We start from the raw sequence: 15,357 nt of genomic DNA, 5'->3' as shown, positions 1-15,357 counted from the left end.
ATAATAATAATAAATTCAGATCTAGTCCTTTATATTGGTTAGCTTTTCCTTTGTTTATCAGTTCTATTGGTTTGCTGCCTTTAAAAAATCAGTTCCTGCTTATTTAAAACATATTTCTTACCTTAGTGATGACTTCATCAAACTAAAATTTAATAATAATAATAATAATAATAACTCACCTGCCTGCATGCGAGTTCTAAGAACATTCAGGGGGAAACTGGCTAACTGGCCACAAATGTGAGACAGGGTTCCACAGCCCAGCACAATCGCCATCCCGGGGTTCACGGAGTTTCCTGCGTGGTGTTCTAGCCAGTAATTCTTCAGAAGCTGGTAGAGAAGAAAGGACCTTTGGTCTTGCAGCTCTAAGTAAAATAAAGTGTAGCACCTGAGAGCTCCGCAGTCTGTGTTTGCATGTCTATGATTCTTATGTGGCTTTTGCCTGCCTCTGCCTTTTTTGTTTTCCTTTTATTGTTTTGACTTTAAAGACCAGAGCAAAACCTCTGGATATTCTCACAGAAATTAACGCCAGCACCGTTTTTATGCCAACATCAAACCTGTCCTGAGACCGATAAATGGGCACGCCCATGAAACGCCTGTGCTCCGGCCTGCTGCGCTGCACCATCAGGCGTTTCCTTCCATGCTGGTTTTCATCCCTAGCCCACGTTTATCCCTTCCCGAGATTCTAACCTTCACAACCACATGAGAATAGTTCCACTTTCTCAATCTTACCTGTGCATCAGATTCTACTGGGTAGTAAGGAAATCTGAACCCAGGCCCTTCCTGGGACAACTAAATTAGGACGGACACCTCAGGATGTGGCCAAGGAGTCGATTCTTTTAAAAATCCGCAAGCAGGGGCATCTGACGCACACCCAGGGCTGAGAACCACTGCCTCATCAGAAGTTATGTCTAGAACTATCACTGCCAAAAAGCGAGTTATAAAAAAATTACTAGATTACCAGATGTCTAAGAAAAAGACAAATAAAAATACTGTTTCAGTCCTGATCGTAAGCAAAGCCATATCTATATTTCAGAATAAAAATCTTGTGTCCCATTTTCGAATATAACAGGTAACGTCGTACTTTGAGAACGAGCTCACCTCGAAGATGGCGAGGTCTAAGCCTGCATATGGTATGATGCCCATCAGGTTGGGAACGTAGCCTTTGCAGAAGGCCTGAATACCCTCTGTCCGCAGAAGCTGCCTGCTGCAATCAATAATCCCAGAATACTCTCCAGTTTTAGCTAAAATCAGCCTGGTCTTTATCACCTGGTGTGAAAGAGTGTAATAAAGATGTATTAGTTAGATTCACCTAACTCATGTAGTAATCTAGCAAGGTCTGTTTTACCATGTTTACAAATTATAGCATCCCTAGTGGCTTATGCCTGGAGTCTCAACACTCGCAAGACCAGAACAAGGGGACTGCCATAAGCCCGATGCCAGCCCGGATGAACAGTGACTTCCAGGCCAATGTGAGCTACAGAATGAGACACTATCTCAAAAAAGCAAACACAAAAATCAACAATAAAACACCCAAAACAAACAAAAATAGTCTAAAATTAAATGTCTACCTACTAAAGCTTCCTTTCCATTGTTCAACCGGTTATTTTCATCTAAAATGCCTTTATAATCCTCATGTTCAAAGCCTGCGCCACGATCATGCGCACATTCTAGTCATGTCTTTTATTAAATTCTTAACTAAAAATAAAAGATATTCTCCCCTTCGAGTTTCTATAGTGCTATATAGTAAGCTATCTTCTAGCCCATTGGCTTTTTTCAATTTTGGATCATCAATACTGCTATAGATGTTTAATTTTCCCTTCTTATGCTATCAAATACGTGATCAAAACCCCATCTGACTCTTCCTTGGATCTTACATGACACCTAGCAAAGTACCTTCCGCCTAGCATCCACACAACCCATATTTGCCTAACGAGTGGCTAAATAAATGAATGTATTTTCTTAGTCTGTAGACAATACCATTTATCTTAACAATAAAGGCTATTGAGGCTGACACTTTATACAAGAGTCAAATCTTTCAAAGTTATAATGAACTGGAAATCACTTCTGATTGTTAGTTGCACTAATAGCATGATTTTAATCAAAATGCTGTAATAAGACATACCTCCATGGGGTAAATAAAGGTTTGGGAAGTTGCACCAGCCATGGAACCAGCTATAAATCTTTGAAGAACTCCTAAATTAGCATCACCGAAGCTAAGTAATTTCTTATACTGTATAAATAAAAATATTGAAATATATAGTATTACTGAAGCATATTTCTTTCAAGCTTTATAACATTAGCTAATAGTATAAAACCTATTAAAATATGTAGCCGGTGCTGAATATTAGCATACTCTAACACAATACTAAATTTTAGTTTCTATGTAGTAGATAAGCTAGAGCTCTCTATTCAGCTTTTTCTTCTATTTTTTTTCCCTGTGGAATAATTCAATAGCAGTGTTAAATTGCTTAAGTCTATTCATGAAAGTGTTACATCATAGGGGCGTGCAAACAACATACATGAAGGTTGTGGTTGTATTTGTATCCTTTTAGCACACTGCTTTACACATGAACAGCAGTGTGTTTGCTGACTAGATAATTAGAAACTTAACATGACAGGCTCTTTTGTCACATGGAGTATAGTAAGGAAGATCAGGACAGTAAAGCTTATGAGGACTTTATTGGGAATTAGCCTACAGGCCACCCCTCTGACCTATGGTTCAGTGGTTAAGAGCTTACTGTTCTTGCAGAAGTCATGGGTTCAGTTCCCAGCACCCACTTGAAGGCTTACAACCATTCTTAACTCCAGTTCTACAGGATCTAGCACTCTCTTCTGACCTCTGCAGGCAGTAAGCGCACACACCGTACATATACATGCATGCAGGCAAGGCATGTATACATATGTAAAGCCATTAGGATGCGTGTGGTTTGTGTCCTGGGATTTTGCAGGTCAGACATCAAAGGTGACAGAATGGTTTACTTGGCGGAGAAAATTCTAAAGCGTTCAGCCTGTAGCATGGTTGGCTGCTTTCAGCCAGATCAGCCATAAGAACTGGAGTGGGGTGAGCAGAGTGGAATGATTTAGAAAATCTGCAGACTGTCCAGAAAAAGGGGAACACATGGAAAAGCTGCTAAAGATCAGTGCCATTAACCCTAAACCCAGTGGGGTGTGCCTATAATCCCAGTTACTGGGAGACTGAGGCAGCCTTCAAAAGATAGCAAAATTGCACCTCAATTTTTTTAAAAATGGGGGCTGAAAAAGGCTTTAAAAGACTAAAATTAGAAATGAAAAAGCAATATTACAATTGGTATCACAGAAGTAAAAATTATTATAAGGTACTAGTATGAAAAACTATGTGTTAATAAACTACATAACATTTACCCAAAAAAAGGCAGTATCACTACCTGAGTTATGAAGAAACAGAAAACCTGAACAGATCAATAACAAATAAGGAGATAGAATCATTAATCAAAAATCTCCAAACAAAGGAAACCAATGGTCAGATGGCTTTAATTTAAAGAACTGATGTCATTCTTTCTCAAATCTTTTTTTTTTTTTAATGGAAAGAACACTCCTAAATTCACTTTAGGAGGCCAGCACCACACGGATTCCAAGACAAACACATAACAAAACCAAACAAGAGGCCAGTATCCCAAGTGAATATATATGAAAAAAAATCCTCAATAAAACACTAGCAAACCAAATTTAGTAGCACAGTTGAAAGATCGCGTACTAGGATGGAATATATTTGTCAAAAACAAAGGGTTAGCATACTCACATATATCACGAAAATACATTGTCACCTAAAGAGAAAAGGCACTGGACACAGTTTGACATTCATTTGTTATTAAAACTCTGGGGGGGGGGGGGGAATTCATAGAGGCACAGAAGGAACTCATCTCCTCGGCTAACATCTGGCCTGAGTGGTCTGCTCTCCACTCATGCTGGAATTTAACTGCTATTTGTTCTCAATTAATTTCTGTTGCTGTCCAAGAAGCAACTGAGTGGAGAAAGTTTATTCTGCCCACTGTTCCAGGGCACAGCCCATCACAGCAGAAAAGTCAACACAGCAGCTTGAAGCAGCCAGTAACACCCACAGTAAAGGTCACAGAGACAGAAAGAAGTGCATTTGTTCTCAGTACCCAGCGGGCTTTCTCCACTCTTAAACAGTAGGGCTCCAAACCAAAGAACGTTGTCACCCATCTTCAGGCTGAGTCTTCCCACACTGATGAAAGTGACCGAGACAATCCCCCACAGACATGACCATAGACAATCTCTCACTGAGACTTTCTCCCCAGATGAATCTAAATAGTGTCAAGTTGCCATTGAAAGTAACCATCACGCCACAGTAACATTATTGACAGGTGAGGCCCTTTAAGAAGTGATTAGGCAACATGAGCCCCTATCTTATCAGTGAATGGATAAGACAACCTAATTATCACAGGAACGGGTCAACGATTACTGAAATGGGCTGGCTGTGTGAGACCCGGCAGCCTTTCTTTCTCTATCACATGGATTCTTCTTTTTTTTTTTTTTTAATTTTTATTCATTTTTATTTTATGTGCATTGGTGTTTTGCCTGCATGTATGTCTGTATGAGGGTGTCAGATCTTGGAGTTATAGACAGCTGCGAGCTGCCATGTGGGTGCTGGGAACTGAACCCGGGTCCTTTGGAAGAGCAGTCAGTGCTCTCAACCGCTGAGTCATCTCTCCAGCTCCACCTCCCATCTTCCATCATAGGATTGTGTAGCTTGAAGGCTCTCAAACGGTTAGTAGCCTTGGACCTCACAGCCTGCTAGACACAAATCTATTTTCTTTGTAGTTGCCCAGTGTCTCACATTTGTCGTAAAAGCGTAAAAATGGATGTATACAGACTAAGACAAACCTTATGATCAATGGGGGAAAGTAAAAGCTTTCCCTCCAAGACCTAGACAAGACAAACCTCCCATTCCTGCCAGCTTTGCTCAGTGTAGTGTTAAGAGTTCTATTCAGAGAGACCCCACAAATGTGTGCAGCTGGAAGGCTTCTAAAAGGTTAGCGTTCCCTTGACCTCAGACTCACGGCCTATAGAAGCTCCTTTCTCTATCAGTTACCCTGTCTCTTACTTTTGCCAAAATTTCCCTTTGATTGTTGTAACAAATCATAGCCATGAGGATGAGAACGTGCTGAGTCCTCTGACCTCCCTGGGGAGCTCACTGGACCTGGGAGAGAGCGCTTGCAGACTCTGGGATAGCAGGAGCTTTATAATGAGTTAGTTAAGTAGTTCTCCAGCATTTCCCAGCACGATTTGGACACGGCAGCATGTTTGTTTCATGTCCTATGTGTCTATGTCATGCATGGTTGTTATAAGGTGTTCCTGTCTTTCCCAGTAACAAATAAGTTAAAGTTTAGTTGTTATAGAAACGATTTAGAATGGATTTAAAAATAGCAAATACTCATCAATGTTTGTGTCAGACACTGGTATGAGCATGTTATACACATAATAATTCTTTAAGTTCCCATGTCACCTGATCCTTAATCTTTCTGTTTTAAGTTAAGGGACATTCACAAAAATCAAAGCACAGAGAGGCTAAGTAGTGTGACCTGTTTTGCATAAGTAGAAGGGGGCGGAGTTAGAATTTGAATTTAAAAAGTGTGGCTTCAAACTAGGAAAGATGGTTCAGTAAACAAAGCACTTACCTAATGACCTGAGTTAGAGCCCCAAATCCTACACGGAGCAAGAGAGACCTGATTCCTGAAAGTTTTTCTCTGATCTCCACACATATGGCCCAGCCTTGCTAACCTACACACACACACACACACACACACACACACATACACACACACACACACACACACACAAACTTCTTTACCTGAAATTCTACATTTAGAGCTCATGGCCTTAACTCCTCATCTACTGTTCTCCCTTTAATCACTGATGAATCCTGGGATCTAATTTGATTTACAGTGACTCTCAATACACACTAATTAACACACACCTCTTTAACACTCACTAACGCGTGATAGAGGCACACCAGTTGTGAGCCTCTGATGTTACTTCAGAAGCAGCATCTCAAGACAAAGGAGCTGAAACATAAAGACTTGGGTTCTAATTCTGACTCTCTCGCCAACCAAACGCCACTTCAGTACGCAGTGCCTCTTCACTCGCCTGCATTCTCACACCTACAGAGTGACACTGCGCAGCACTGGCACTCAGTAATGACCAGGCAGTGTTCTGGAAAGGAGCCTGTACACCCTCTTCTAAAGTAGCCGCTTTTCCTGGACAAACAGTTTAAAACAGACCTACAGGGAAAGGCAAAACCGGACAGACAATAACTGCTAGTTGTGCCCTAATATACATTCTCTCCTTTGTCCTAAGAAATAAGTTCGTTTGCGGCTACTTGCTCCACAACTAAAGACTACATTCCTCAATTCCTTTCCAGCCAGCGCTGTTCACTCCTCTAAGTTTAGGCTAATGGTATGAAAGCATCAGTGCTCCACGTCACTTCGGCAAAGTGTTCTGCATGGGAAGAAGGCTGTATCCATCTTTGGTGCCTTCCTTAAATATTGCCTGGAAATCAGGTATGATTGTTGGAACTCTATCTCTGACTCAGGACAATGGAGACTACAACACAGATGACAGACAGTGAGCTGGAAGGGACTGTATTTCTTCTTGCCTACAGGGCATCTCTGCACTGTCCCTAACCTGCCTTTCCTTGGATTTCCTTGTGTGAGAGAGTGGTGAACTTCTCTGTAAAGTTGTGAGAGGGCTCCTGTCACATCCTCCTGAGCCACCTCTAATTTACATTAAGTGGTAAAAAGCAACCAGCAGACTCGAGCAGGAAGAGGAAACGCTAAAGTGAGTTTCTCCTCGGGGAAGGAAGTGCAAGATATGGATTCTGGAAAGAATTTCCATAAAAAGGAGAAAAAAATGTAAGAGAAAATATGAACAAAGTTGAAACAGGAAAAGTGCAATTTGTTAAGACATATGGTTAAAAGACTCTGTGAAAGTGGTATGTGGTCAAGTAGTCAAACGTAAGTGCCCAGGACATGTTGAATGGGGAGAAAGTATAGAAGGCTGATTGGGGAAAGGAGTTCACACAGAGTCCAGAAATGTAAAAGGCGGTCTCACTGCAACTCACTTGACCCAGCTTTGCGCAACCCCTGTCGCCCAACAAAGTTCTCTGCTGTGAATCAAGAGCAGTGAGCCTCTGAGAACCTGGAGGTTAAGGGGGTGGGGGAGGGGGAGGCAGGGCTTCTAAACAGCAAGAAAACAAGCACAACAGGGCAGGAATAGCTTAGTTTTTCATACCCTCCGCGGCATTCTCTTCATTCTTGTTGTCCCTACAAGGCAATGTGTCCCAGGATAGGCCAGCAGGAAGCAGGGTGGGGAAGTGTGAAGCAGGCTACTGTTTGTCACTCATCAAAAGTTGCACAAAATAGGGAAAGGATACCCTTTCCAGCTCGCCAGGGCTGCACACTAGAAATCTACAAAGCTGTGGTGAGTAGCAACAGTGTGTGACCTGGAGCGTTCTCTGTGTCACGGTATACCCCCTTAAGCAGTGAGGGTGGCATGCTTATGACAGAGTCCAGAGCATTTGGCCTGCCATTTTTATACATTTGCAACACAGTGTTTCTGTCTCTTAAGTTGGTATTTTCATTTAGATGAACCATCGCTGAATTTTTCAACATGGACTTTTGATAGGATGTGAATCTGGATATCCACTATCTTGTTTTCTTCTCTATCCCCAGACTACAGTATAAGGCCTCACTCACTTATAGGCACATTAACAAACACGGAAATAAATGAAAGTGACAACACTCAAAAGATATCATACCTAAGATCTCATGGGTCTGCCTGTTGCCTGACACAACTCTATACTCACGGCTACTAACGTCACCTGGTCTTTGCTAACAATAATCATGTTCCAGTTCCTTGCTCTATCTGCAAGGATCATATTTTCTCCTCTTTCCTCAAGGCTCCAACATGTTCTTACTTGCAATTTTTTACCAAAAACTCATTCTTAGACTCTTATGAAACCCAAATGAATTGCAATATTTGAAAACTGATGTCTCATCTCAAAGTAAATTATCTAAGCAAAAATAAAATCCTAAATCGGACTGACAAACTTTGAGATTCAGTGCACATTTCCCAACTTCATCTCTACTAAATAAAAAGCTTAATTATTGACTCGTTAACAAATGAATTGAAACCTCTGAAAAAAAATTCAAACGGTTCTAAGAAAAAGCAATTGTGAGCTGTCTTATGAACACCTCTTATGCTGTGACAGTTAACTTGAAAAACAATAGTCATAGATCTGCCATGATAATGTGATAGAACCCAGAGAAGCACTCTTACAGAAATAAGGACTCTCAGAAGGAAGCAAATAAAAGTAAAACCAGTAATACTTACATTGGCAATATTGGTTATATACACTATGTTCTCATTCACAAAAGTCTAAACTTTTAAAACTTAAATTTAAAACATGACCAGTTAAAGTCTCATAGTCAATAACACTTTACCTGTTCATAAGCCCCGATCTTGAGTGCTGTCTCTGGTGCAATCTTAAAAACGTTTGCACCATTTCCTCGCCAAAGAGAAAAAATTCCTCCTTCTTTTACCATCTGCTTGAACTCGTTAACCAAACTCATTTTACTCGTGTTTGAACTACGAGCCTAAAAATAAACAACAAATGTACTTATCAATTTATTTTGTTGGTAATATAAAAATTATTTCACTGTTGGTGAAATAATTATATCTAAATGCTCCATAACTTTCAACAGCAGCTTAATTTTCCTTCCGTCACATAAAAGCAATGTTAGTATTTTTCTTGTCCCCAATTACACATAAAAATCATAGAGGTCTTCCCTCCACCCATTGTTATGAGTCCCATGTTTCAAATAAAGTAGAATTACAGAAATAAACATTTCTTGTGCTTTAAATTGTATGCTGGTCAGCACAGATGATGAAACCACGCACAGCCAAACTCCGCCTTGCCTTCCGGGGTCATGAGTCATCTCTGTGCAGCGTATCCACATGGTATAGTCTACACACCCAATAACCAGTTAACAGACCTACTACTACTCTGTCGTCATAGCGCCCATGTGTCCCCTCTTCTACTTCTGTAACGTCCCCAAGGCCAGCCGCACTGATGTTTGCAGTGTGCATAGTCCAGAGACATATAAAGCACTTCCTTAAATGAGAGGATGAAAGTCATGTAACTTGTACTAGAGTATATTATTATGATGGCTCTACGTTAGTGTTAATGTTGGTAATCTCTTATTGTGCTTAATTCATACACTAAACTTTATTGTGTGTGTTGGTATGTACAGAATAAGATACAGTATTCTCGGGTTTAGTACTAGCTACAGTATAAGGTACCCAAGGGAAAATTTCCTCCAGAGAAGGCTACTATAATCTAAAACCTCAAAGAAAAATAAAGACAATTTAAGGAAGACAGAACTAATTCAATTATCAGAGACCCTCAGCGTAAGCAAAGTTGTGTCGTTGCTACCAAAAACACCCCAAGAATATTAAAGATCACAATGAACTATGCGTTGAAAGCAGAACTGGATGAAAATACAGCCAACTTCCAGCCGTGACTACACACGGAGGCCTTGCGGTGTTCGGGGTTGACCTGTAGCTCTCAAAATTGATACCCTGAAGCTGTGCCCTCGGGCTGTGGTCTTATCTGCATGGTGCCTTTGCAGATCAGCTTGAAGTGAGGACAGCCTTATCCGAGTCAAGGAGAGATGTCTGGAGCAGAGCCCCTCAGCACCCTGGGGGCAGCCAGCCCTGCTGACAACATGACTGGGCCTCCAGCCTACACAACTATCATTTATTTCTGGTTTTGTGCCACGTTGCGGTGCTTTGCAATTGAGTCCCCTGAACAAGGGCATCTGTGGGACTTAGAAGTCAGCTAATGTCTGCCTCTGTGCTTTTCTGTGGTTTTGTGGGGGGTTTGTCATTTTATGTTTTTTTTTAAAAAAGTGTGAGATGGGGTCTGGCCTTAAATTTGCTACAAAACTGAGGATGGCCTTAGATTCCTGATTCTCCTGCCTCCACTTCCGAGATTAAGGGCATGTATCACCATGCATGGCTCTCAGAGTGGTATGGAAGAGTGGGGAGGTGGAAGGGCCCACAAGGAGACCATCAAGACTGGCGGATCTGGACCCAGGGCGCCTGCACAAACTGTTGTGCCAACCAAAGACACTGCACGCAGAGAGCCTAGAGCCCCTGTTCAGATCTAGCACACTCTCCATGCTTGTAAGGACAGCAGGGACTGCCTCTGACGTGAACTCTGGTGCCCCTTGGTGGGAAGGCCAGTAGGGCACACAGAGGAAGGGAGAGCAGGCTATCCAGATGAGACCTCACCTGTAGTCAGAGGTCTAGGGGAGGGGAATAGGGCAGAAGAGGGAGGGCGGGTAGGAATGTGGGTACAGGAAGATGCAAGTGAGGAGGTTAAGACTTGGGACGTAATATGAATAAATTATAATAAATAAATTTTTTATAAATACATTTTTAAAAAGAAAAACATTCATTTCTTATCTACTATCCCTCCTTATTCTCTACTTTTTCTATATTTCCTTTTCTTTTTCACATCCTTTTCCAATTCTATATGCTTTAATCCTTTCCTTTTTTTCCATTCATTACCCTAATTTGCTCTATATTTTTATGTGGATTTTCTTTAGTTTGATCATTTCATACATGCACATTGGGTTTTGTTTTATCAGTTCTACCTCCATTTCCTCCCCTTCATCTCCTCCCTTTCCCCTCTATCACTTTTCCCTCTCCACTTCAAGTGTTTTTTTAATCCACTATATGTCTACTTGATGCCACATATATGGGCACCGGCCTAGGCCCATCGCCTGGGGCACAGTCAGCCTCTCCCACATGTATGGACACGGGTCTAGGCCCATCGCCTGGGGCACAGTCAGCCTCTCCCACATATATGGGCACCGGCCTAGGCCCATCACCTGGGGCACAGTCAGCCTCTCCCACATGTATGGACACAGGTCTAGGACCATCACCTGGGGCACAGTCAGCCTCTCCCACATGTATGGGCACGGGTCTAGGACCATCACCTGGGGCACAGTCAGCCTCTCCCACATGTATGGGCACGGGTCTAGGACCATCACCTGGGGCACAGTCAGCCTCTCCCACATGTATGGGCACAGGTCTAGGACCATCGCCTGGGGCACAGTCAGCCTCTCCCATATGTATGGGCAGGGGTCTAGGACCATTGCCTGCGGCGCAGTTGGCCTCTCAGGGGCAACATCCGACTTCTCCCAGCAGCCATCCGTTGCCAACAGTTCTTCTCAGGGGAATTTCACAAGGGAGCTCTCCACTCCACTCCATCCCCTGTGGTCCATGCTGTGGTTTTAGCTGGCTCAACCTTCTATGGGTTTCCCCACGCACTCACAGCTGTATTGAGGTCTTGGGTGCAACAGCCCTATAACGTCTAGCAAATACTATTTCACTGCAGATGCTGCTGCTGCATGCTTTTTCATGCTTCCTGGTCCAATGACCATGTGCAGCCCCTTCTGAGAACTAATCAGCCCCGCCCTGTTTCCCTACAAGATATTTTCTGTGTTGTACGAAGTAAAACTTCTAAAATGACAATTACTATTTCCAGTACCATAGCGTCATCACATATTCATTCTATATGTCTGTAAATGTTTTGGGAGGAAAAAAACTATGCTCTTTCATCTTCTCATTTCTATCCCCTAGCATGTAATTAGTATGTAATTCACACGCAACAAGATATCTTCCTTCTTAATTTCCGCTTTTGGCCCTCTACCCATCTTTGTCACCTCTCAACCACATCTCCATCTGTGTGGCACTGAACATGTTCATATCTTTTCTCTTACATATAATTTTAATTTTTTTCTAACAGGCCCATTACTGGGAAAACTGGGTTTTTTACCTTAAAATGTAACAGAACATTTTCAACTCTGTTTTTTATAACAATTGTCCAAATTTAGCTTCCTAACTGAATAATTCTATTCAATTACTATTCTAGTCGATAGTAATTGTGGGTTACGCATGGAATCAGACACTTAGAAGGATAATGGGTTAGTTGTCCTAGTACCATATACTAAAGTATACTTCCTATGCTTAGATTATTAAACTAAAGCCTTTATTTCCATTGGATAAATTAACCAAGCTATCATTATACATCTACATGAGAAATAATAAGGAAAAATAAAATAGTATATATCCCCCTTGGTGTTCTCACAGAACTAGTGTGATTTTTGTCTGGCTATGCAATAGCAATTTAATATTTATTACCTAATTATTTATTTTCCCTGTTGTATTGTATGTAATTCCTCTAATGGTAAAAAGTATATCTAACTTACCACAGCATCTAATGCCCATTAAAGTACCTAATACATAACATACCTTCTAAATACATATGGGATGAATGAATGAAGCTCCCTTAATGCAAAATAATGTTCTCTTAATCATATTTTCTTAAAATGGCATATAAACCTAATATTTAAGCAGGGCCACAGATTTTGAAAGAATGAAGAATAATTATACATAAATTACAAAGTTCATAATTAGATAACATTACAGTTTTACACAATTATCATAGCATACTATAATCACTATTTAAAAATTCACCACCAAAGGCTACCAATATAACCCAAACAACAAAGGACAAAAATATACTCAGACATATCATTTTAATTACTAATTTTAATTCACTACATTTTTCTTGATTTTTATATTCTTGTAGAAAAAGTATTTAGCAAGTATTTAACTATTATTGGGTAGATTAGCTATGTTTTCTGAACAACAGATGAATGGGGTAGACCTGCTGTTGTTTTAAACTAAAGTTAATCACAACACTGGACTGGGTAGCATTTTTACACTGAGAAAAAGCAGGCAGCTCACAGAGCTTCTGTTGCCTCACATCTTCAGAGGTTTCATTCATGGCAGCAAAGCCGTGGAGTTCCCATCATGTGGCAGGGGACAGAAGCGAGAATGCCTGTGCTGGCTGGCTAGGTCTCCTTTTCCTTTTCTTCCATGGAGGCCACCAGCCTATGGGATGGTGGCGTCCACCTTCAGGATGATTGCTCTCTCTTAGCTAATCCTTCTGCAAATGCCCTGATGTTGTTCAGCATCCAGCAGTGTGGCATGGATCCCACCGCCTGCAGGTCGGACCAGGAGCTGCTTGCCTCTGGATGAGAACGGATGGACCTGGAGGTCAAAGGTCTCAAGGTCCCATTTCTTGCTCAGGGGCAGCATAGAGCACTCAGGGTGAGGCCTGAGGCTGGGCACTAGGCCAGGTTCCCAGTCTCTCTGAGGCAGGTAGAAAATGAGTTTTCCACATAGTGTTAAAGTTTAACTCTTTTAGAATGAGAGTGGTGCTATCAGAAGGCAGTGGAGACTCAGGAGTGCCACAAGCCCGTGTTGATACCCAACGTGTTACAGCTCCCTGCTTAAGCTGCTGTAGAGGAAGCAGGTGGTGTTTGAAACCCACTGGCAGGCAGGTCCAGTGAGATGTAGGCCTGTCAGTGCTTCCCTGAGAGGTTAGCACCAAGCCAGCCTTGGTGATACTGCAGGCCCAGGCAGCTACAAAGGCAGTTCTGCCATTGCTGCCTAACCACTGGGCATCCAGCACCATCTCCCCATCCCCAGAATGAATGGAGTCTCAGTCGGTCTCAGAGGAACGGTGAGCAAGAGAGTCACTGAGCATGCCAGCCAGCCTTTATTTATAAGCCTTGGGCAGTGGGGAGGGGTTTTGAGGATGAATGTCTGATTCACTAGGGCTAAAGGTACCAGGATACTTAATCTACATACAGTGGTACAGTAGCTCATTTCCATGCAATACGGGGAGGGGGGAGGGGTCCTATCACAAGAAGGAGAAAACAGTACTTAATTATGCTGTGGGTGGGGGAATGTCTTCTAGGTATGATTAAAGGTCGTTTGCTGGAGGCTAGGATCTCCTCAGTATAGGGTAGGGTACTTCCAGGAATTCCCTGTGCTAGTTGAAAAGGGACCTCATCAGGAAAGGGTCATGCCTATAATCTTCCTCGAGGGCTACGTGACACTCCTCACAAAATCTGGGGTTACCATATCAGGTGGAGTGGGAGCCCTTCCTAAGAAAAGGGAGACTACCTTCATAGACCAAACGCAAAATGGCTATCCGGAGAAGCAAGACTTCAACCTTATCCAGCAGGGTCCCCGCACGTTGGCGGGTGCTTTGCCAAGCTGTTAGGCTCACCTCAATGAACTGACATTCAAGATTAATCTTTCCAAACACCATAGGAGCTTCTTGAAGAAAATGTAGAAATGTTTTAATAGTAAAGAGAAAATAACTAAAAAGTCAAGAAAACATAAACTTTCAATGAGAAGTACTACGAACTCTTCCAGGCATTTAAAATTAACATTTTACTCATCAAGGACTCTTCAAGTTACTTCAACTCTTCAGGAGTAAGTAAGGCACGCAAACTACCTGCATCATGACTTTCAAGCGGTCCAAAGGTGCCGTGCACGTCCGTGAGATCGCACTTGCTATTCCTGCTGCCACTAGCCGCTTCCACCATTCTCCGGACATCTTTTCTTGTTCTGTAAACTCATCTGGAATAGTTATACTCTCTCCTATATCAATTATCTGACAAACAAAAAAAAGAATTAGACAGTGAAGTGTAAACACTTGAGGGAAAACAAAAAGAGTATAACTTTCTACAAAGATGGAGCAAACTCTTCACACAGACCAAAAACCTCAACATTTGTTTTTCAGATCACCTAAAGACTGATAATTTGCTTAGTACCCAGTGCTTATACTCAAATGATTTTGAATGACAGTTCACATACAGATTCAAAATAAAATTTACATTAGATTCCATATTAATTTAAAATATTCTCAAACCATTTGAATAATCTCGTTCATGAAAACAATGGAAAGCTGAGAGGAGGGAAGACACCACTCACATAGTGTCTGACAAATACTAGCTGAATAACAAATACTGAATAAATTCCCACACTGTACTCCAAACTCTTAGACATAAACCTAAATCAGGATTCAAGAACAGCATGTTATACGTCAACTTACTATTCACACTGATCAATTTTCTTCTTAAAAATACATATTACAATGAGTTTTTATTTAGCAGTTTATCTTTAGCAACCATAACTTATTTTCTGAGGACTATTTTTTAAGTGTTAAATCTCTGTGTTTGAGTGAAGAGTGTCAAACTAGACTTGAAGACTTGGGTTCCACCTATTACTGTCCATGTTCTTAGCTCCCCACTTCTACTAACGCCCTTTCAGGAACATTCTCAAATTACTTTCCCTCTGCCCTCCAAGACTTCTTTGTGACTCAGTCACTTCCTCTCTAGCACAGCACAGTCTCAATTGATCAACTCG

General features: G+C 41.6%; 1 protein-coding gene across 2 annotated transcripts in view; it reads right to left on the bottom strand.

Annotated features, from left to right (window-relative positions):
* LOC311583001 (mitochondrial adenyl nucleotide antiporter SLC25A24-like) overlaps positions 1 to 15,357 on the bottom strand; it is a 47,402-nt gene that overhangs the window by 3,050 nt on the left and 28,995 nt on the right. The window contains exons 5-9 of one of the 2 annotated variants that reach the window (XM_084756350.1): positions 14,444 to 14,602; positions 8,502 to 8,654; positions 2,123 to 2,230; positions 1,099 to 1,266; positions 180 to 327 (exon numbers count right to left, since the gene is read on the bottom strand). In XM_084756350.1, coding sequence (XP_084612476.1) covers positions 180 to 327; positions 1,099 to 1,266; positions 2,123 to 2,230; positions 8,502 to 8,654; positions 14,444 to 14,602 — 736 coding nt within the window. Of the gene's footprint in view, positions 1 to 179; positions 363 to 1,098; positions 1,267 to 2,122; positions 2,231 to 8,501; positions 8,655 to 14,443; positions 14,603 to 15,357 lie in introns of those variants that run through there. The other variant, XM_084756351.1, reaches the window with a different exon arrangement.

Source organism: Acomys minous (assembly GCF_964271855.1).
Source record: "Acomys minous genome assembly, chromosome: 14".
In the NCBI taxonomy this organism is placed as follows: domain Eukaryota; kingdom Metazoa; phylum Chordata; class Mammalia; order Rodentia; family Muridae; genus Acomys; species Acomys minous.
This window is presented reverse-complemented; position numbering and strand designations above follow the sequence as displayed.